Source organism: Mastigoproctus giganteus, chromosome 13, assembly GCF_048544385.1.
Source record: "Mastigoproctus giganteus isolate SK-2022 chromosome 13, ASM4854438v1, whole genome shotgun sequence".
In the NCBI taxonomy this organism is placed as follows: domain Eukaryota; kingdom Metazoa; phylum Arthropoda; class Arachnida; order Uropygi; family Thelyphonidae; genus Mastigoproctus; species Mastigoproctus giganteus.
Window position 1 is genome coordinate 105,487,896 of NC_143587.1, and position 24,358 is coordinate 105,512,253.

At 37.8% G+C, this 24,358-nt stretch overlaps 1 protein-coding gene across 2 annotated transcripts in view; it reads left to right on the plus strand.

Annotated features, from left to right (window-relative positions):
• The window catches only part of Nup205 (nuclear pore complex protein Nup205), a 738,550-nt gene that overhangs the window by 269,102 nt on the left and 445,090 nt on the right, over positions 1-24,358 (plus strand). For both annotated transcript variants that reach the window (XM_090387115.1, XM_090387116.1), the window contains exons 16-17: positions 20,002-20,211; positions 24,033-24,252. In XM_090387115.1, coding sequence (XP_090243241.1) covers positions 20,002-20,211; positions 24,033-24,252 — 430 coding nt within the window. The remainder of the gene's footprint in view (positions 1-20,001; positions 20,212-24,032; positions 24,253-24,358) is intronic.

Genomic DNA, 24,358 nt, shown 5'->3' on the forward strand with positions numbered 1-24,358 from the left:
AATTAAATTATTGATGGGACGAAGAGTGTAACAATGCAAAAAAAGAGAAAAACAAAGCATGGAATCAATTCTATAAACATCCAACCACTTCCAATCTTATTAATTATAAGCGACTTAGATCAAGAGCCCGTTATATGAGATGAAAAGCAAAAAAAGAATCTTGGATTAAATTCGCTTCCCCAGTCAATAAAAATACAAACATCAGACTGATTTGGAACAAGATGAAACTGTTAAATGGCAAATTTCCTCCAACATCTACTCCACTAATTAACTGGAATGGTCGGGAACTTTCTACCCCTGCAGAAATCGCAAATGCACTAGGATCTGTATTTTCTCAGTTGTCCTCCTCATCTGCTTATGACCAATCTTTTCAAAAAATTAAAGATGCAACTGAAAAATCCAAACTGAATTTCACGGACAGATGTGCATTAACATATAATCAACCATTCACCATGGTTGAACTGCAGCTAGCTCTTAACAACACAAGGAACAGCGCTGCTGGCCCTGATGGGATATTTTATGTTATGCTCAAAAATTTAGATCCAAAATCACACTCGTCACTGCTCATCTTCTTCAATCGAATCTTCACTGAACATACATTTCCAAGCTCCTGGCATCATTCCTACATACTGGCTATCCCAAAACCTGGTGAAGACTATTCTGTTCCTCATAACTAACGACCAATTTCATTACCAGCTGTCTGAGCAAAACCCTCAAAAAAATGATTCACCACAATCTGACTTGGTATCTTGAGTCCCAAAATTTAATCTATAACAATCAATTTGGATTCAGAAAAAATCGATCATCATTGGACCTTATGATTAAAGCTGAACCAAACACCAGAAATCCATTCATCAAAAAGGAGCATCTCGTTATGGTCTGTCTGGATATTGAGAAAGTCTTTGACATGATGTGGTGTTTTGGCATATTAAAGGATCTACATTCTCTTGGCCTGAGAGGAAATTTGCCATATTTCATCCAGAATTTCTTACAACAAAGATCATTTCGAGTTCGTTATCAGGGAACTCTGTCTATAAACTTTGTCCAGGAAGAAGGAATCCCTCTCCTTTCTCAGCGGCACTCTATTCACAATTAGAATTAATCATTTAACTGAACTCATTCCAAAAACAGTGGACTCATATCTTTATGCCGATGATCTCACAATCTCCTGCCATTCTCAAAACATGAACTATATTGAGAGACAATTGCAGATATCAATAAATCGGATCCAGATTTGGATGACACAAAAGGTTACAGACTATTCAGTCAGAAATCGACTGCCATTCACTTCTGTACCATACGCAAAATGCATCCTGATCCTGAACTACAATTAGATAACCATCCTGTTCCAATAGCAAATAGTATTCATCTGCTTGGCTTAATTTTTGACAGTAAGTTAAACAATCAAAAACACATTGAACATCTCCGGACAGCTAGCTTGTCAAAAAAAAATGAACATACTCAGAGCGTTATCAGCAACAACCTGGGGAGCTGATCATTATACCTTGCTTCACTTATATAGATCCATAATCAGATCTCGATTGGACTATGGCACGCCTGTCTTCGATTCTGCTAGGGAAAGTGCTTTATCTCGCCTGAACCCTATTCAACATTCAGCTCTTAGAATAGCCCTATCTGCATTCAGAACATCTCCAGTGCAAAGTCTATATGTAGAAGCCTATAAAGCTCCTCTGAAGATCAGCAGAAAGATGTTATTACTGAACTACGCAACCAAGATCCAAAGCCAGTCGATCCACCCTAATTGGTCAATATTTAGTGATCCGAAACTCACGACCTTTTATAAAAACAAACTACAAGCAACTAGGCCTGCGGGTATTAGGTTAATGGAACTAGCAGAAAACTGGAATATACAATTCAATAAAGTCCGCCAAGAACCTAAAGATCACGTTCCTCCATGGTCTGTCATCATGCCGTCTTGTGACAATTATTTCCACCAATGGGAAAAACACTCCTTAACAGATAATAACATCCAACAGCTGCACATTACACATATACAATGTTATCCTGACTTCTCTAAAATATATACTGATGGATCGAAGTCTGAGAGTGGAACAGGTGCAGTTGCGGTATTCCATGACACTACCATTTCTGTATCACTTCCGACAGAATGCAGTAGTCAAACCACTGAATTATATGCCATAAAGCTTGCTCTGGAAAACATTTTCCATCTCTCAGTCCAAAAGAGCATAATCTACACAGACTCGTAAAGTGCCCTATTAGCAATGCAAAAGATTTCCCCACCTACTCATCCATTACTACAGCTCATCAGATTAGAGTTGATTCGTCTCAGAGATCATTGACAAAAGGTTGTCTTCTGCTGGATCCCAGGCCTTACTGGAATACCAGGGAATTGCAGATGCTGCTGCCAAGCATCCATCCAGCACAGTCCCAATGAATTTTCTGGTCCCGTTCAGTGATTATAAAATGCATATACGAAATATATGTATGGAACAATGGACACTCCATTGGCAAACACATATAAATAACAAACTCCTTGAAATTAAACCTGTACTGCAATTATGGGCCTCTCATTTCTGCAGAAACAGACAAGAAGAGGTAGTCCTGGCTAGAGCCCAAATAGGCCACACTCATTTGACCCACCTATTCCTGTTATCAGGTAATGACGCTTCACAGTGTTCACATTGCCACAGGCCACTCACAATAAAACACATACTTCTGGAATGCACCTTGTATAACAATTCCTGTCTAATTTTTTCATTCACTTCTCTCTCAAACATACAGGTATTGTCACTTAGCCATATCATAGGTGAAAATTCAAATCTTGCAGAATTTTTCTTCTTTCTGAAACGAATAGGTTTATATAATTGATTCCATAGAAGCCAATAAAACTAGTATTAAATACTATGATAAGTACAATATGGCCTAAGTAGCCTTTACACCAGAAAAATCTACACACAACAACAACCCTCCCTGGAACATAGCCTTCATTTCGCCACTAACACTATAGAAACTCTTCGCAATCTCTATCCACCACAACATCAATCAACAATTTAGACAATTTTATTATTACACTACAACATACTGTAGGATAACTGTATCCTTTACACTCTGAACACACACACTGCAATTAATTAATCACAGCTGCCTTCCTACTTTTATCACACATTAAACCTTATAATCCATTCTTCATTATTAACCCTTTTTTGCAATTAACAATATTGCTTTGCTCATCCTAACCTTGCCCTTTGTGAATCTACTTAGATCAATAACCTTTGGACCTTGTTCCATTTCAGTAGGGAAGCAATCTAATGTATACTCCCACACCCAGTCTGTTATCATGCTAGAACATACAATTTTTATCTTATTCTGAGCTAATACGATATTTGATCCCCCCCCTCAGTATTATCCTTATGATCTCTTATCTATACTGTTAAAATTAGAATTATAAATCTCATCTGTTACAGTTACACGTGATTTACTTTCTGACATAATTACTATTGATACTATTTCTCCTCCTTATTTGTTCTAGTTAATCTGCTTGGATTACCAGTCCTAGCCATTCGGCCTACTGCAGTTTGGCGAAGATAAACAACTTTTAGAGGACTTACTTTCCTTTTAGCAGTGTGATTCTCTCTTACATAAAATCAGGTGGATGCTCTACTAGACAATCTCCCCAGCAGCTTCTTTGACCTTGATTCTTTGTAGAGTGGAAACCATTTTTAAGAATGTCTTTCTCTCCGCTGGAGTGGAATTTAGGAACATGATATAATGTTCATTGTCCTGCTACTGAATATTCTCATTTACAGGAATTAGCCTGATCTGCTATGCTGTACATTGTGTGGCTTGTTCATTGACATAATTCCTGATGAAGTGTCAGCTTTATAACACCACTACTCCACTCTTTCAATACTTTTCTTGCCAGCTCTCAGATTTCATTCTTTGTTTATCTGCAGTTGTAGTAGTGCACAGAACCAATATTCTGTTTCACAGCATCATCATCCCTCACTATTTCCCCTATTCATAACCATCTCTACTTTACAACAACAACTTCAAGATGTCACCACATAACAAACTCTCCTCGCACTAACATTTTCTGCAGCTATCTTCACACCAACGTCTTCTGCAACTCTCTAAAATTTGGCGTGAAAAGTTATTTTATTCTCATCCATATTTCCATGTCTCTGCCTTCCTATTTTCCATTTTTATCCAATAGCACTGTCCTATTTCCAAAGCTTTTTTCCTGCTTATTGGTGCTATATATCATATCACTCCCCACTCTCTTTTTTCAACCTCTCCTTTCTTCCAAAACATCACGTTTTTGTGTTTACTTTAATTGCTCCCACCTGATGTGCTTAATTAGGCAATACAGTCAGTCCTCGTATAACATGTGTTTACACTACACGAATTCGATCGTACACGATTTATAAATAGGGGAACGATATCTTATATAACACGAACCGAATTCGCTTATGCACGATTGGCCTTTGTGTTTACAAGAAATGGCAGTCAAACGCGGAATCACCCCAACTGAACGCAACACGATAGAAATGAAGAGAAGATTCTGAAAATGTATTTATGTGTTTTAGATCAGTGAAGGTGAAACACATTTCACCATAATAATGTAAAACCCAACACAATTCCAGCTATCGGTATAATTGCAAATGCAATTAGATTGAGTTTACTACCAGTTTATAACAGATTCCACTAGCAGAAACACAACTGGAAATTGTTTTTATTGTTTTATGGTAGTAACCCCTAGAAATGTGCTTTAGTAAAATGTGAGGTGTTAATAGTGTATCTCTGCCTTTACGGTGTTGTTTATTCAGTTGCTACACTCGCGCAGCTTTGTTTATGTGTATCAAGCGTGCCTCCTCGTTTTGTAATTGTGCTTTATTCCCTAAAAATAAGTAAAATTCTTAAAAGGCGTAAACAGGAAGCGTCCTGGTGAAGATACTACAGATTCAGAGAGAAACAGAAAAGCAATATCGATAAACAGAAGCGGACTGGGTCAAAAATTCTTACCCGGAAAAATTTATAGTGGCCTCATACTATGGTTTATGGCCAAAAATCACACCGGCCTCCGGTCCACTTGGGTTCCCCCGGTAAGGCTTATGGCCAGTCCGCTTCTGTCGATAGAGAAAAAATATGAAATTGTGAAACGCTTTGAGCGAAATGAAAGACCATGTGATATTGAATTGGAAGAGATGCTGTCATCTGTTTGGATAGAAAATCAAACGAAAAACAAGTTTGCTTACGATAGAAGCAAAAGCATTAGCAATATTTTATTACGTAATAGCCGTAATAAAATACTTACGTATTTTATTACGATTATTTATTGTGTTTGGTAATGTTTTGGTTACAAATGTGTGTTCAATCTTGGGTGGTCGGCACCTAACCCTGTTTTTCCCATCGGGCCTGTTGTTTATATTGCACGATTTTGCATTGTACGAGGGTTTCTAGGAACACAACTATCTTATACGAGGACTGACTGTACCTTGCAGTGGCTATAGTAGACGCCCTGTAGTCTGCCATATCATGAGTAAAGATTAGTTTTAAGGACTCCCCCCCTTTACCCTTCTAACTCATATATTCATCTATCTTTGAAGACATTTCTTGCTTATACTTTAAAATTACAAAGAAATTGGCTAACCTCCAATTTGACTATATACTGCGATCCATTACCATCACTTTTGGTGAGGTTTCTTAATGATGTACCTTGCTGATCTGCTACGTAACTAATGGCAACATGGTTAAGATGTTGTGCAATTCCTAAATCACATGTCCTTTCCATTTTCTTAAGTGTACTTATTCTTATTCAACGTTATAGTGGAAATTTATTGAAGAAACCTTTTTTTTTTTTTTTCCCCCCTCTTAAGGAACTTTACAGGCCTACACTCCCCTAAATCCTTCAACATTTCCAAACTTTGTTTCTTTTCCTGCCCCCACTTAGTTACCATTACGTCCTGTACTGTTCAAATACTTTGTGACTATCCTTTCCACTTGTTTTATTAACTACCATGTTTATAATGTTTATTGCTTACAATTGTACAGAAAAATTACTCTCAATGTTCATCTTTTCTCTTAATATTCACTCTCCACAAAATTAATTAAAGATGGAAATTTAGATATACCTGTAATGCTGCTAGAATCCTTCCTTTTGCTTAGATCACACATGAGGGGGCATAAATTCAAATTGAGGAATGACACTAGAAGGTCGGAAGTGTGGAAATTTGCTTTTTGCCAGAGTGGTTGATTGTTAGAACAAACTCCCATATGATGTTGTGCAGGTGGGTAGTTTGAATAAATTCAAGGCAGAACTTGATAAACTGTTAGAGGGGTGGACATTTGATATGGGAAGTGTTCCTCCCCTCCCCCTCCCCCTTTGTCTGATGCTGTATAAACTTGCTTTCTTTCATCATTTGTCACTAATACCAATAACACTAGTCAGCAAGGTGCCTCCGTAGCCAGGTGGGAAGGAGCAGCAGTGCGTAGCACATGCTTCCTGATTAGACCGGGGTTCAAGCCCGTCACCACCAAATATGGAGGATGCGGAAAGGTCATGGAATGACTACCGCATATCCCTGAGCAGTATGGCCTTAGTAGCTAATACTCCTAAAAACCAAACAACAAACTAGTCAGCAAAAAAAAACTCATTTTTTTTCAATCCCTGTTAAAATTCAGGGTGATTCTTGTAGATTTGACGTTGCTGAATTCAAATATGGCAACCATATTGCAGTAACACCCACCAATTTTAAGGAAGAAGGGATTAAAGTCAAAAACTAAGTTTCTAGTAAAAAAGATTTCATATATTTTAAGAAAATGTTACATATAGTAATAATATTGAACAATGGGGTCTATTAACTCTATTCTATTTACCAAAATGTTTATCTGATAACAAAACACTTATTTTTTGTCGTTTTCTACTTTTTTAATCGTTCTTTGGTGTCTCCCATACAAGATTCCAACGGTAGTCTGCCAACATACTGACTCCACTTTCCCTGCTATCTTTTTTACATTTGAGAAATATCTTGGTGAGACCTTTAGCCGTGTTCATCGGAGACCACTCCCAAGTTTTCAGGAAAAAAAGTCTAAATGGGAATGTGTATGCCAACTCTCTGTATGCTAAAATTAGCTTATCCACAATTTCACTGTAATTTAGTGATTTCTCAATGCCTAAAAAGTTCCGGCAGACATTTTCGAATGCCTTCCAGGCTCTTATTTCTGTAGAATTTAATTTTTTAGTGAATTCCTCATCTTAGAATAGCAGTTTGATTTGAGGACCCACAAAAGTTCCTTCTTTAACTTTGCCTCACTGATTTGAGGAAACTTTTGCCTCAAACAGGAAAATCCTCCATTTTTGTTCATCTCTTTCACAAATACTTTTATCAAACCTAGCTTGAGTGCAATGGAAGTAAATAGATTTTTGACTTAGGAGGATGTGCTACATTTTTCTGGCCTGGTGTAGTGTCTGAATTGTCTAGTGATTTTTTTACTCTGTAGTGGTAATCCTTTGCTCGGATGTCCCACTCCCATAAAAAGCAACAGTATTTAGTGTATCCACAGTGTAACCTAGTCAGCAAAGCTACCACTTTTTGGTCTGCACGGGTATTCCATTTGTATTCTCGATAGTATATTTTTTGCAAAAAAAACCTGTAGGTTCTCGTATGTTTCCTTCATGTGAAATGCATGGTCCAATAGTATAGATGGATACTTATTTCCATTATGGATTAAAACTGCTTTCAAACTGACCTTGGATGAATCATTGAAAAGCCTCCACTACTCAGGGACACGCTCCAGTTGTAACTCTTTCATTAAATGAATTAATGAAAGAATTACAATACAAGAATAGAGTCCATGGAGTAACAGGTTGTTATGTTAGATTGCCTCTTCCTATAAAAAGACACCTTGACACTCTTTTCAAGAAGATTCCATTTTTGAAGTCATGATCCTAGTAATTGGTGAGATCTAAATCATTCAATTCTGCCTTAGTGATTAGATGCAGCTTTGCAGTATCAATAGTTGAAAAGTCTGGATCTGTATTCTGAGTTCTGCCTCTTCTGGATACTCCTTTTTCAATCCTGAATCATGATCAAGTCCATACATTTCTGGTTGCTTTGTGATTGGCATTGTATCACTGTGAGGAACCAGCCTTAGAGCAGAAGGTATGTTGGGATACTCTACTTTATGCTTGAATTTCCTATAAAATCCAGAAATACTGGTCATGCAAAAGTAACAATCGCTTATGTGGTCTCGAAGTTCCCACCAGTATCACTGGAATTAACTTGTTAATGTCCTTGAATATGAGCTATAGGAAATCTTTGGAGCCCATATATCTTGATCTCTGACCTTGCATCCAAAATAGAGTTAGTATTAGTAATGGCCGCATGGTGCAAGAAAGCCTATGGCTTATGCTGCACCAGCCAAAAAAAAAAAAAAAACCCCAAACAAAACAATGATAAAAAAAAAAAAAAAATAATAATAATTAATAAAAAAAAAGGAAATTAAACCTATCATCCTATGCGCTTCCCTTACCCGAAAGTACTATCCAGATGACCGTTGATTTTCCCCAAACTGTCGGCCTCTACGACCCATGAAGGCAACTTATTCCAGTAATTTATAACTCGCTGGCTAAAACAAAACTTCTTGCAGTCCAATCTAAACATTTCCCCCCGTAACTTGAATTTATGTCCCCTAGTTCTAGCATCATTTATAATCTTGAAAATTTCGTCCTCTTTCGTTTTACTGATGCCTCTCAGAGCCTTAAACACCTCAATCAAATCTCCTCTAAGGCGTCTAGTTTCCAAACTCTGCAACCCACATATTCGAAGTCTTTCTTCATAAGGACGCCCTTTTGCCGATCTCACCAGGCGAGTTGCCCGTCTTTGCACCCTTTCAAGAAGCTCGATGTCTTTCTTTAGGTGCGGTCTCCATACTTGAACACAGTATTCCAAGTGTAGTCTAACAAAAGCCTTATATAATGGGATTATCACGTCCCTATCTCTACTTGCAAAAGTTTGATAGCTCATCGATAGGACACATAGGCCTTCCTTGCAGCCTGTTTACAATGCTCAGAGAATTTCATGTCTGACTGTATCGTAACACCCAAGTCCCTTTCCTCCAGTACTGGGTTTAGTTGAACTCCACCAAGTGAATAAGTTATTTTGGGATTACTGTTTCCCAGGTGTAATACCTTACATTTTGTTGGATTAAAGCATAGCTGCCATTTTTCTGACCATTCCTGAAGTCTATCTAGGTCTCTCTGAAGAAGCTCAGCTTGACAGTGATCATTACCAATTTTAACATCATCTGCAAATTTAGACATCACGTCCTCTATCCCTTCATCAATGTCGTTTATGAAAATTAAAAACAACAGTGGCCCTAATACTGATCTTTGGGGAACCCCACTTCTTACATCAACCCAATCTGAGGAATAGCCATTTATCACAACCCTCTGCCTCCTGCCCTGAAGCCATCCTTCTATCCATCTAAGGATTTTCCCAGTGATTCCAACCTGTTCCAGCTTATAAAGCAACCAGTCCCACATGAGCGGTTGCTTTATAAGCAACCGTCCCACATGAGCGGTTGCTTATAAAGCAACCGCTCATGTGGGACTGAATCAAAAGTTTTGCTGAAATCTAAATAAACAATGTCGAAATTATTCCCTAAATCCAGCTCGTGAGTTGACACTTTCGAAATAGCGAACCAGATTTGTTAAACATGATTTTCCCTTTACAAAACCATGCTGAGTATCCTTGAGAATTTCAATTTGATCCAAATGATTCTGAATGCCACCCTTGATCATTGCCTCCATGATTTTCCCTACTACTGAAGTCAGATTGACAGGTCGATAATTTCCAACTTCACTTTTAGAGCCACCCTTATGTATGGGAGATACATTTGCACTTTTCCAATCCAAGGGAATCTCCCCAGAGTCTAGAGATGCTCGCATAATTAGCCTCAATGGTTCAATGCACTCGCTTGCCGCCTCCCTTAAGATTATAGGATATATTCCATCAACTCCAGGAGCCTTACTGGTCTGTAGGCTCGAAAGTTTTTTCATTAAATAATCTTGTGAAATTTCAATATCATTAATTACATATTTTTTAACTTCGCTCCCACAATTTCCCATTGCCACAAAAGGCTTTTCATTTGTAAATATCGATGCAAAATAACTGTTGAGTTCATCTGCAACGGCAGCTGGTGTATTTAATACTATCCCCTTTCTCTTACGTAAAGGTCCGATCTGGTTTGTCCTGCTCTTCTTGGTATTTATATATGTGAAGAATAGTGGCGCCTCCGTAGCCAGGTGGGAAGGAGCAGCAGTATGTAGCACACACTTCTTGATTAGACCGGGGTTCGAGCCCGTCAACACCAAATGCGGAGGATGCGGAAAGGTCAGGGAATGACCACCGCATATCCCCGGAGCAACATGGCCTTAGTTGCTAATGCTCCTAAAAACCAAATAACAAAACAAACAACAATATATGTGAAGAATTCTTTATCCCCCCCTCTTTGCTCTGTTTTCTAGTGATTTCTCATAAACTGCCTTTGCCTGTCGAACCTTTTCTGTGGCTCTATTACACATCACCTTGTAGCTATTATAGGCCTCAGTACTTTTTATTGCTCTGTTACCTTTCCATGCCATCTTTTTCTGCTCAAGTAATGTGGCAACTTCACTATTCATCCAACTTGGAACCCTCCTCGTGGAGTATTTTTTTAATGGTATGTACGCATTCAAGGCATCTGTGATTGTTTTAAAAGCGTACCACAGTTCAAATGTATTCATTTTCTGCACGATATCTACTCAGTTAATAGAGGCCATGTAGTACCTTAAGTCATCGTAATTTCCTTTTCTGAAATTAAAACCCATTCCTTTGCCTTTTACTTCTGCTATCTCTCTCTCGTCATCATCCACTGTAGAACTCCGTGATCACTTCCTGCTACTGGTTCCTCTACTGTCAGCCCTGTTATGTCATCTGATTCATGTGTGATGATGAGGTCTAGGATATTCTTTTCTTTTCTCTCATAAGCTTTGCTTATAAGTTGTGACAGCTTCTGCTCTGTGATTTTAATACCACTTTTCCACAAATGTAGCAAAAGCTATTAGGCTTATTTCACAAGGATGTGACATATTTCATGTACAGTTGAGGTACTTGCACATAAGAACACAATTAAGAAATTGTAGATTTTTATTTCTAATTTAAGCACAGTTCACAATTTACACTAATGCGCACAACAGTGTTTACAAACACTAATTCACTAAAACACTTGTTCACCACTTACTTTCTAAAACACATACTTTTTTTGAAATACAAAGATGTTTGCTTGGGATGGAACTCACTCATATATACAGTGGGGGCCTCAACTTTCTATGACATCAACATCTGATATTCTCAAGAATCGATATACCTTCCATACGATCGACATCTGATATTCTCAAGAATCGATATACCTTCCATACGATCGTTTATTTTAAGGACCGATGATATTTGCACGTACTGATATCTTTCCGATATAGCTGGAACGATACATGGGTCGAAATTTTCAGACGTGTGGTACACGGAACATCACTTGTATGATTGTTCTCAACCAATTGGCATCTTTTTTATTGTTCAAAGCGTGCCACGCAGAACATCACTCATATGATTATTTCACATCTATGACGACCTGAAACTTAAAGTTCCGTCAACCAGTGACAGTGCTGTGTGCCTTAAAGACTTTAAAGCCAGCAGAGGCCGGTTTGAGCACTTCAAAAAAAGAGTGAATGTCAAAAGTGTTGAAAGGCATGCTGGAGGCATCCAGTACTGGTAAAAAAACAGCTGAGACCTTTAAAATTGAATTCCAAGAGTTTATTGATTAGGAGGATTATCTTACCCACCAGGTTTTTAACATTGACTTCTTCTGGAAGTGAATGCCCTGGAGAATGTACATCACTTAGGAGAAGGCTAGTTTACTTGGGAATAAAGCCTATGAAAGATAGGCTCACCCTCTCTTGTTGGGTGCCAATGCCTCTTGGATTTTATGCTGAAGCCTTTGCTTGTGTATCACTCTAATACTCCCAACGTATTTAAACAACAAAAGATCAACAAAGGCATGTTGGGAGCATTTTGGCGCAGACAAGAAGGTCTGGGTTATGGGATATGTCTTCAATGAATGGGAGCTTGAAGTTTTTTGTCCTTCAGTGAAGAGTTATCTTGAGAAAAATAAGTTTTTTGTGAAGGCACTGCTCCTGCTGGATAATGCGCCAGGCTACGGCGCATTATCCAGGAGTATAATGCGCCATACTTGTTCAATCTCTTGAGGCACAATCTGACTTTGTTCAAGTCAAATTTTTGCCACCCAACACCACTCTTCTTCTTCAACCAATGGACCAGCAAGTGATTGCAAACTTTAAGAAAACCTACACCACGAAAATGTTTGCAAGTTGCTTTGCAGCGACCTCTGGTGAAAATGCTGTCACCCTCATAGATTTTCGGAGGTCGAAGTTCAACATGCTTGATTGTGTGAGGCTGATTGTAAGTTGTTGCAATGATGTTTCCACCAGGTGCTTAAATTCATCCTTGAAAAACATCTAGCCTTTAATTATCCATAACATTGATGGATTTGAAAATTATGTTGCTTTGACAAATGATAGTGTCACTCTTGAAAAATCAATGGGTCTGGAAGTTGGTGAAGAGGATGTGGAGGATCTTCTTGATGCTCATGGGTGTGAGCTAACAACAGAGGAGCTACAAGAGTTGGAGAAAATTGCGGAGAGTGACACTGGAGAGGAAGAGGAAGAAAAAGACACCCAAAAAAAAAAAGTGTCAGCTGAAGAGTTGAAGACTGTCATTTCTTGTTGTGAGTGTTTAAGAGAAGTGATAGAAACATCCAGACATTGAAAACACTGAACTCATGATGTGTAAGATGGAGGACGAAGCCATTTCTTACTTCAGACAGCTACAAAAAAGTCTTAAAAAAAAACAGTCCACTTTGGACAGTTTCTTTGCCAGTAGCAACAAAAGACTGAAAAGACACCTGACGCTTGATATAGAGTCCCACCACCACCACTACATCACCATTGATTTCATCAGCTCTGGACCTCAAGTCAAAGGTAAATGCTAATTTATTGTTTTTTTTTTTATTTTAAGATGTTTTATGACTATTTTTATCACAAATTTTTAATATGTAAGAAATATATATTTTGTGTGTTGTTGGGGAACAAATTACAGGAAATCAATGTATTATTGGTTTCAACTTACAATATTTTCAACATACAATGGGTTTTGTGTAACAAATTACCATCGGATGTTGGGGCACCCATGTATATGTCGATAGAGAAATTTCTAGAAAGACCACAATGTTCTAGAAAACCCCGTCGAAAGTTCTAAAACCTTCCAGAAACATCCTAACCTTTCTTCCGCATGTAGGCACCTCCGTAGCCAGGTGGGAAGGAGCAGCAGTGTGTAGCACACGCTTCTTGATTAGACTGGGGTTCAAGCCCATCACCACTAAATACGGAGGATGCGGAAAGGTCAGGGAATGACCACCACATATCCCGGAGCAATATGGCCTTAGTTGCTAATGCTCCTAAAAACCAAACAACAACAACAATAAACTTCCACATGTAACAACTTCTAGAATGTTCAGGAACAGGCACCTCCATAGCCAGGTGGGAAGGAGCAGCAGCAGTGCATAGCACACACTTCTTGATTAGACCAGAGTTCGAGCCCGTCACCAACTAATACGGAGGATGCAGAAAGGTCAGGGAATGACCACCGCATATTCCCGGAGCAATATGGCCTTAGTTGCTAATGCTCCTAAAAACCAAACAACAACGTTCAGGAACATACTTGAATGTTATAGAAATCTCCCGAATGTTAGAGAACAAAATAAAAGAAATAAATAGATATAATAAAATGGAAAAAATTATTAAACCAGCTACATGTCATTAACCTAAAATATTTGAAAACTGAGGGTGATGAGAACGTTTTAAGCAGATATTTGAGTTTTTGAACTTATTTTCTATGAGAATCTGTCAATTATTTCAGGGATGAAACTGATGCCATCCAGTGTAATTGTAATATTCAATATAAGGTAAGAAAAGCAAATGTAAGATGATATGGACATACAGAAAGAGTTGAAGTTAGATTAGATGCACAGAATTTTAAAGCAAAAAACAAGAGAAGTAGGCTCATTGGTAGATCAAGATGAAGTTGACTCAGTGATGTCAAGCATTACTACAGCATTAGTTATTCAAAGCATAAGGGAGAAGGCAACTCATTGTGAAGGATTTCACAAAATGAGATGTTGTGGTGATGATGCCTAACATTGGTTTGTTTGTTTTGATGCCAGACTTTGGTTTGTCTTAAAATTCAACTTTGTAGTAATGATGCAATTGCACTAAACAGTGCCATGGTTTGAATTTTACATAGTTGAGGCTTTCTGCCTGTTATGATGGCTACTCTCCTTTAGTCTACCGCTTACTGTCACATGAAGTTTTTGCTTATGCAAATAGACTTTAAAAATTATTCAGTTGTTCTGAATAAAATTTAAGAATCATAGCCGAATGATCCTGTGCATGGGTGCTTAAGTACACGTGCCTTGAGTGACTGGGGTTCAAGCCCATGACTGTTGAATACGGTGCTGTTTATTATATTCTTTCTATCTTGTGAACTCCTGACCGTTTGGTTGTTCTGGAGTATAAACAGAAAATTTATTTTATTTTCATCTGTGTGGCCTTCACAAGAACTCATTTGTGGAATTTATGTTAGTTGTAACTTCTTGGGGTTCCATGGGATAAAAAGTTCTCGAGTTACAGTTGAATGGAATCCTTTGTTTTTTTCAACGTAATCCTTTTATTGCTTCAAAATGCTTGAAAAACTGTTCAAGGTCATTTTCTTTAAGAGATCTTAAACTAGTTTCCACATCATTTTTTTAGTAATAGTGCTTGAAATAAATGAGAATATTGTTTTTAAGGGGCATCTTTGAGGTGCCCTGCTGTCACTCCTGGCTTACTAACAGTTAATTCCTCACCTGAGGTGCATATAGCAGCACTAGGTGGTAGATGACTTTCATCAACCGGTGCAATTCCACCACTTTGCTTATTGGAGGCTTGAAGTAGTGGAACCCATCTTTAGTCTCTAGAGCTAAGTTCCGGTCAACCCTTCCCTATCTCTTCCATCATGCAGTATGATTGATGACTTTTGAGGTTATGATGAACATCATGGCGAGATCCAATATTCCTTACATTTCGAGCGCACAGCTCTAAAACGGTGTTTGCAGGCCGGCCGCGAGTTAGTACACCGGACCGAACCTATTGGTAACTCTCTAGGAAGCTTCCGGATCAGCTAGTGTATAATCTTGCTTCCTCTACTCTGCGAGATAGTGACTGGAGGGAGTACGAGTAGTGTGTTTGCGGGGGACCATTGTCTAGGATTAGACAATGGTCTAATGTCAAGGATCTGGGTATATTCTTACCATGTGTACGCCATATCCAAAAATTTCGTTACTTCATACTTTTTTCTTACTATTGAATACACCATGAATTGTCAAACTAATAGAGCAAAGTTATCTGCAAAAAGATCTAAACCTTCCAAGCGCTTCCTAATTAATTTCACAAATATACGTGGTCTCAATTCTAATTTTATCGATGTCCATTTCCACTTGCAGTCTGCCAAACCCCATGTACTTTTTCTGACAGAATCTCAGTTATCGGTTGATTCAATTACTGCTCATCTCAGATGCCCAAATTATTCGCTGTACGATTCCTTTCGCCTCAAAGGTGGTACTTGTGCATATGTCCATTCTGATATTTCCTGTCAGAGACTTGGCAATTTGGAATCTACTCTCTTTGATCTTCTCTGGCTTAAAATCTCTCTATCTCATTGTGTAAAATTCATCTGTTGTCTCTACCATTCTCCCAACTCCAATAATCACTTGGAGCTTTTTGACTTCCTCTCTTTGCAACTTGACTTTCTCCAGTCCAACTTTCCTAACAGTGAGTTAAATTTCCTTGGTGATTTTAATGTTCATAACTCCAGCTGGCTTCTATTTTCTAGTCACACTGACCCAGCTGGTCGAGATGCTGAGGCTTTTGCAATTACTAATGACATTGCACAGATTGTTCATTTGCCTACAAGAGTACTGGACAATCCTAATCATACGGCCAACACGCTTGATCTTTTTCTCACAAACAACCCTTCTAAGTACACGGTCGAAGTGAGAGGTCCTTTAGGCACTTCAGATCACAACTTGGTGATTGTCTCTTCTCCAATGGAGCCTTTATCTCATGCCTATTCCCGATCTTGTATTGTTTGGCATTACAAGAATGCAAAATGGGATGACCTGCAAGATTTCTTTTCTTCTTTTCCTTGGTCGGATTACTGTTTCAAAACTTCTGATATCAACGTTTGCTCAGATCGTGTCAGTGAAATTATTCTTGCGTGAATGGAATCCTTTATCTCACACTCCACTTTAAAATCTCGTCCTTAGCACATTTATTGGAAAACCTTGGTTTTCCAATAAATGTGCTAAGGCTGTTCAAGAGAAGAATGTTGCATATCATAATTGGCTTGTTTCTAATTCTTCAGTTTAATTTTATACCTACACCAAAGTTTGCAACAAATGTAAAGCAGTTATTAATCAGTCCAAACTAGAGTTTGAACAGGCTAAGAGTAGAAAACTTGCTTCTTGCCCTAATGGTAGCCAAGTATTCTGGTCCCTTGCCAAAGCTATTGGCCGCACCTTTTGCCCATCTCTTCTCCCACCTCTGTCCAAACCAGATGGTTCTGTTGTTACTTCAGCCAAGGATAAAGCTGACCTGCTAGCACCCCATTTTTCTTCCAACTCATATATTAATGATCTTGGTAAAATACCTCCCACCATTCCCAATATGCTCCATTCACTGCCTCATGTGGTCTTCTGTCAAAAGGATGTCAGAAGGATTTTGATGAATCTCGATGCTAAGAAAGCTCCAGGTCCCGATGGTATTTCTCCACTTGTTCTCAAAAAACCTGTGCTCCCGAACTTACTCCTAGTCTATGCCGTCTTTTTTCACTTTCTTATTCCAAAGGTGTTTTTCCTTCTGCTTGGAAATTTGCTCATATCCAGCCAGTTCCTAAAAAGGGTGACAAATCCCTCCCATCCAATTATCGTCCCATTGCAATTACTTCTACTCTTTCTAAAGTGATGGAGAAATCAATTAACCGCCAACTCTTAAACTACCTATAAACCTTCTGTCTGATCAGCGATCGCCAGTATGGATTCCGTCAGAGTCGATCCACTGGTGACATTCTGGCTTATGTTTACCCATTTATGGACTAATTCAGTGGAAAGGTTCGGTGAAACACACATAGTTGCTCTTGACATCTCAAAGGCTTTCGATCGAGTTTGGCATAAAGGTCTTCTAAACACGCTTCCATCTTATTGTTTGCCAACTGTTTTTAGTTATTGGTTATCTAGTTTTCTCTCTGATCGCTCACTGAGGGTGATGGTAGATGGCTCTCTGTCTTCTAACTTCTGCACTAATGCCGGTGTCCCCCAAGGTTCAGTTCTTTCCCCCACTCTTTTCCTCTTGTATATTAATGACCTTCTTCCATTGACTGGAAATCCCATCCATAGTTTTGCCGATGATAGCACATTGCATTCTGCTTTCCATTTTGAGAAAGCTTGCCCTGTTCAATCAGCTTCAACTTCTCAAAAATCTGCTACTAATTCTTTAAATGCCGATCTTTAGGTAATTATCCAGTGGGGCAAAGACAACTTAGTTGATTTCAACCCTTCTAAAACACAGTCTTGTCTTATATCTCGCAAAAAAGGATTCTTCTGCTCCTATGCTTATCTTTAGTGACACTCCGATTTCTAAACAAAATAATACATCTCTTTTGGGGATTACCCTGACTTGTAATCTCTCCTGGCACAAGCACATTACAAATATTGCTTCCTCTGCATCCAGAAAACTTGGTTTTCTCTTTTGCTCTCGGCGTTACTTTTCTTCCAAACAGCTGCTCACTCTGTATAAATCACAAAGTTACCCTGCCATGGAATATTGTTCCCACATCTGGGGTGGTGCCCCCAAAACCTCTCTCAGGCTTCTTGATTTCATTCAGAAGAGGGCAGTTAGGTTAATTAATGATTCATCTCTAACATAGTCTCTCCACTCGCTGTCTCATAGATGTACTGTTTCTGTGTCATGCCTCTTCTACAGATACTTCCATGGGCACTGTTCTTCTGAATTGGTTTCTATAATTCCCACTCTCTCTTTCAAAACAGTCCGAATACCTGCCGCCACCAGCCAACATCCATTTACTGTCCAACTTCAAACTCACAGAACTAACTTTTCATCTTTCTTGTTTATTCATTCAACTTTTTTTTTTTTTTTTGTTTTTTTGTAAACCCCAAACACGAGAGGTATTAGAACGTACTTAGTACCGTGCTTGGGTTGGAGGTCGAGAGGATGAAAGAAGATATTTGTTGTCATTGGACTGTAATTTTCAGGAAATACGTCTGGAGTAAGGTTGTTCCAGAAAATGGCAGTTGAATGAATAAACATCATCAGAATAAAGTAGATAAGAAAATAGATAAATTATGCACTCCCCTCCTCATGTGGGTAATTATACAGTAGACCTTTTTGATTTGTTGAAACTGACCCTTAAGTACCTGCAGAGGAAACTTGTTCAGTAATCAACAACTTGCTGGCTAAAAGAAAAACTTTCTACAATCTTAGTGTAAACCTTTGTAATTGGAATTTATGGCCTCCAGTTCTGGAATTTTTTATGAAAGTGAAAATTTCCTTCTTTTTTCATTTTATGAACCCATTTCAGAGCCTTATAAACCTCAATCAGGTCCCCTTTGAGGTGTGTGGTTGCCAAGTTCTGTAGCCCACATAGTCTTTCCTTATACAGTTGTCGTTTTGCAAATCTCACCATGTGAGTTTTGCAAAAAAAAAAGCTCAGTGTTTTTTTTTTAGATGTCTCCATACTTGGGCACAGTATTTGAAGCGCAGTCTTTACAATTGCCTTATACAGTGGATTATGACTACTCTATCTCTACAGGATATTGTCCAATAGGTGATCAGTAGGACCTAATTTCCTGGCCGCCTGTTTATACTGCATATATAATAAACTAAAGAAATTTGTACTATTTCAATTCAGGTATTAAAATAGTTTGGGAAATAACACTCACACTGCTGGGGAACAGTGCTTTCTCACCTGTGACAGAGCGTCGGCTTAGGCCATATAGAAATAGCTACATTTTCCATGTACCAATCTAAAGTAAGTAATATTGCTTTTAACTGAATAACATAACTTTGTCAGTGAATGTATTATTCATTAAATACTCAAAGGTATTGTGCTTGTGCTGTCTACCAATAGAGCTTTTACTATAACATAATGAAAGATTCTAGTTAGAGGTGTTCACAGCTTCTGAACACCACTTGGCTGCTCATTTAGACACACTACATTTATTCCCCTAAGCCCTAGGTCACTATTGATGCTACCTGTTTTCCGATGATGGAATGAAACAGTTTTGAAACATTTCACAACACTGCCTTTTTTGAGTTTTTCTTGAATAATAGACTCTCCCACTATCTTATGATAGTAGGAGAGTCTATTATTCAAGAAAAACTCATATTCAATTAAAACAATATTAGCTACTTTAGGATGACCTGTAAATTACACAGTCGTTTCCAAAGAGTCTTAGCCTAAGTTCTGTCACTGTCGCAGGACAGGCAACAGTATAAACATAAAAGTGGAATGCAGTGATCATTATTTCTCAAACTTTTTCATTTGGTACTTTGCTTCTTTATTTGATTAAAGACAGATTCAACAGAAAGCATGTCTTAAATATGATTAATCTAACAATCTTTTACTCTTTTCAATTCCGTTTGTGAAGATGAACAGTTACTTAGTTTTTAGTATGTGTTGCTTTAAGTTTTTAAACATATTAAGTGTAATTGTTCATTTGTTCATGGTACTTTTTACTGTGGTGTCATGTAATTCTTTCTATCACATGACTAATTTTATATCTCTTTCTATTTAGATGGAACTTGAAGAAGTTGAATCAAGGAATGAAGAATTTCCTATTACCCGCAGCATGCTGAGTTTGCTAATTGCACTTATTAATCAACCCATTCCTCCTACTCTAGGAGCTGGTCAAAGGCGGCCAGGATTAGAACCTTATCTTGAGTATGTTAGAGATTCTGTATTGCTGAAATGCAACTTAAGAGCTTATAAAAAAGAAGGGGAGAAGGTTGGTAAATTGGGTTAACTGTTTCTTTATCTGTTATGAATTATTTTAATGGAATTAACTAATTTTCAATTTACAGATATGCCATTTTCTTTTTATATTCATTCACAGCTTCTAGTTAGAGGTGTTCACAGCTTATGGCAGTGTACAGATTTAATTGCAGAACCTTCACAATATTAACTGCATATGTTATTTCAGGACTGTAGCTATCAATAGATAACTAATATCTTAGTAATTTCTCACATGTTGTAATGAGTATTTCAAGGTTTTCATTGGCCACTGCTGTGGTAGAAGCTTTCCATATAATAAATTGCTGTGTAGTCTGTACAGTGTTGGTTGTAATGTTTCACATCTTTTGTATTTCTGATATACACTGAGTGATCACTGAATTATGACCATGTGAGGTACGAGAGTGCGGAGTTAGTCGACCTGAGTAGCATAGATAAGGTGTCAGTGGTTCAGTAGTGGTTCATTTTATCCTAGCACTGCTACTCGTGACTGATGGTGCCATCAGCTTGTGGAGACATATGTACAAGTTTCGTTATATAGCTCTTTCCAATATGCCTTCCACTATTGCAGCTCTCAAAGGTTGTCTAGCTGGCGACCCCTAGCTATATAAGCTTGCTTTCTTGCATCATATGCCTCTACTAATGCAGTGAAGAAATTGATGATGACCTGTCAGTGCCGGGGTGAAAAATTTGAGACTAAGCAAGATTTCATTCAAACATGTTCCATTTTCTGTTTTCATCTGTGGATTTGGTTTGAGTAATTCAAGTATTTGAAAAACTGGACTTGAATATTTTCAGCAATTGTTTACCAGTTATTTGTGTGAAAAAATTTTGAAATGAAACAAATAATTGTCAGTGAAACTCTTTCAAATAATTTACTTCCTGATTGTTCCATATTATGTGACTGGGTTTTGGTTTCAATAAATGAACTAGAGGCTTTAATCAATTTATTTGAATTTTAATTTTCTTGTTTGTCTCACACACAAGAAAATTCAAATAAGAAGAAAGACTATGCAGCATGTAGTGACAGAATGGTTAGCGGTGGAAAAAAAAAAACAGTTTCTTATTGTGAGACATGCTCCAAAAACCCAGGATTGCATTCTGTTGATTGTATCAAGAAATATCACCCCCAAAAATCACATAAATAACAAATATTTAAAATGTCTGAAACACTTTTTAAAAAGTTTATCAATCACTTTTGTATAATAACTAGTGTAAATAATGAAATAATGATAAATAATAAATAATGAAACTAAATAATGTTCAAAGAGCTCATATTCAGTATTCATTTTTTTCATTTCTGTGCTGGACTAGAAAGGGTTAACCATATTTAGAGCAGCAGAACCACCTTCAAGTAAAATACTTGCAGTGTGCACTGTCATTCTTGACAACTTGGTTATGTCAGGCCTACTTATATTTTTATATATTGTTGGATGCTGATTCTTGGTAAAGTACTGATTTGTATAGTAAATTGTATAATATGAAGTAAAACATAATCTTTGAATTTATCAATTCGTATCAATTTTATTGTATAGAAGCTTCCAGACAGTATGTGGGGTATTTCATTTTGACTGTCTCTACTAGTAAAGACAGTAAATTACCCCGCATTAGTAGAAGCATATGATGCAAGAAAGCTTATACACATCAGTCAAAAAAAAAAAAAAAAAAAAATCCATCCATTTGCTCTAAAAGTTTGTCCAGTTCTTCCTTGAATTTATTTAAGCTATCAACTTCCATAAGAGTGGAGTTTGGTTCAGCAATCAATCACCCGCTTGCTAAAGGCAGGTTTCCGCACGTCTGTTCTACAACTGTCATTCCTCAACTTGAATTTATGCTCTCTCAGATGTGAGAGGAAGAATCCCATCAGCATTGAGCTTGCTCAAACCGTTCAAAAGCCTTATACACCTCAATCAGATCACCTCGCAGGTGCCTACTCTCCAGATGTTACAATTTGCAGAACTTAAATATCTTTCTTGGTAAGCGCAACCCTTTGTTACACTCAACAACCTTGCTGTCCTTCTCTGTACTCGTTCCAGCAGCTCTACATCCTTCCTAAAATGAAGCCTCCAGACCTGTATGCAATACTTAAGGTGTGGCCTGACCATTGCTTTGTACAAGTACTCCTTATATCTGCTAGCAGAATTCCTGTGTATCATTGACAAGATCCCATGAGCTGCTCTGGCAGCCCGTCTGCACTGCTCAGAAAACTTCATATCTGACTGCACAATTTCCCCTAGTTCCTTTTCATTCTCCCTTGCCCCAAATGTAGTTTGGGGCAAGGGAGAATTACACAGGTCGTAATTACACAGGTCGTAAGTTACTCTGGGGTTACTGCTACCCATATGTAGTACTTTGCATTGTCAATGTTAAATTTAACTTGCCATCTCTCAGTCCATCTGCCCAGCTTTTCTTGATCCTGTTGCAGTAGCATGCTGTCATTACTGTAATTAACAACCCTGCCAACCTTTGTATCATCTGCAAACTTGAACATTAAGTCTTATTTACCTTCATCAATATCATTGATAAATATAGACAACAACAATGGGCCTAACATTGAACCCTGGGGGGGACTCCACTAATATCATTATTCCCCGAAGATTAGTGTCCATTGATTACCACTTTCTTTCTTCTCCCACTCAACCATCCCTTTATCCATAGCAGCAACTTGCCCTTAATCCATACTGCTCCAATTTGTGCAGCAGTCTTTCATAGTCAACAGTATCAAAAGCTTTCCTGAAATCCAAGTATATGACATCAAAATTGTTTTTTGCATCCAGTTCCCTTGGGGATACATAGTAGTATCCAATCAGATTGGTCAGACAAGACTTCCCCTTAACAAACCATGCTGTGTCTGAACTATAACTGCAGTCTTGTCTAAATGATCCTGCAATGCTTCTTTAACTGGTGACTCCATAACTTTCTCCGGTACAGAAATTAGAATAAGAACTCTGTAATTACTCGTGTCACCCTTTGTGAATAGGAGATACATTTGCACATCTCCAGTCTATGGGGACCTCCCTGAATCCAAGGATGATCTCATAATTTTGGCTAAGGGTTTGCTTACTTCCTTTGCTGCTGCCTCCTTAAATATAACTGGATAGATCCGATCCAACCCAGGTTCTTTATGTTTAACTCAACAATTTCTCCTCCACTTTCCTCTCAGTTATTACAAAATCATTATGCTCTCTTCTAGAGTTTGATAAGCTTCAGGCCTCCACTTCCCTACAGACATCATGTGTGAATGTAGATACAAAATACTCATTCAGTTTGTCAGCTACCTCAGCAGGTTCATCAACATTAAAACCGTCGATATCAAGTGGAGACCAATCTGATTCTTCCCCTTCCTTCTAGAGTTTACATAAATAAAGAATTCTTTCCTGTTTTTCTTTGCATCTTCTGCCAATGATTTCTCATAATCTGCCTTCACTTGCCTAACCTCTTTTGTGATTTTATTACAGACTAGTTTATATCTATAATAGTTTTGTGTCACCTGATAATTTATTTGCATCTCATGCATTTTTTTTCTCTGCCATGAGTCTCATTAGTTCATCTGCCATCCATTTAGGCCTATATCTTGAACAGTATTTTTTATTTGGGACAAAACCCTAGTAGCTTTCAGGATTACTTCCTTGAATGCTATCCATCTCAAATGTTTGAACAGTTTTCTATGCATCACATATTTACAAATTGTGTAGAATATTTGTATTTATATTTAATCAAAATATTAGAGATGCAGCATCTTATGTAATTTTGAATTACCTTGTATTATTCAAGTTGTTCTATTTTATCTTATTTTTATTATTTTTTAAATTATAGTGGCAAGTTGCAAAGTTGTGTTTTCTAATCCTGGAAAAATTGCTTCAAGGTTATAATCCTTCAACTAGTAATATGGTTGGTGGTGGTCTCTCGCCTGCTGGAATACCTCTTGGGTATTCTATCATGGCTCACATGTTACAAGATAGTGGTCTTTTAAGGATGGTTTTATATATTTTAGATGAAGGCATTCGCGTCCTGGATCTTTATTGCAATGTATCAGGTGAGTTGTTGACCATGTAATTCTGCTCTGTTTGATATTGATTATTAGAACTTTTAGATTTGTTGAATTGGTTACAACTTTAAAATTCTGGATTACTGATTTTTAA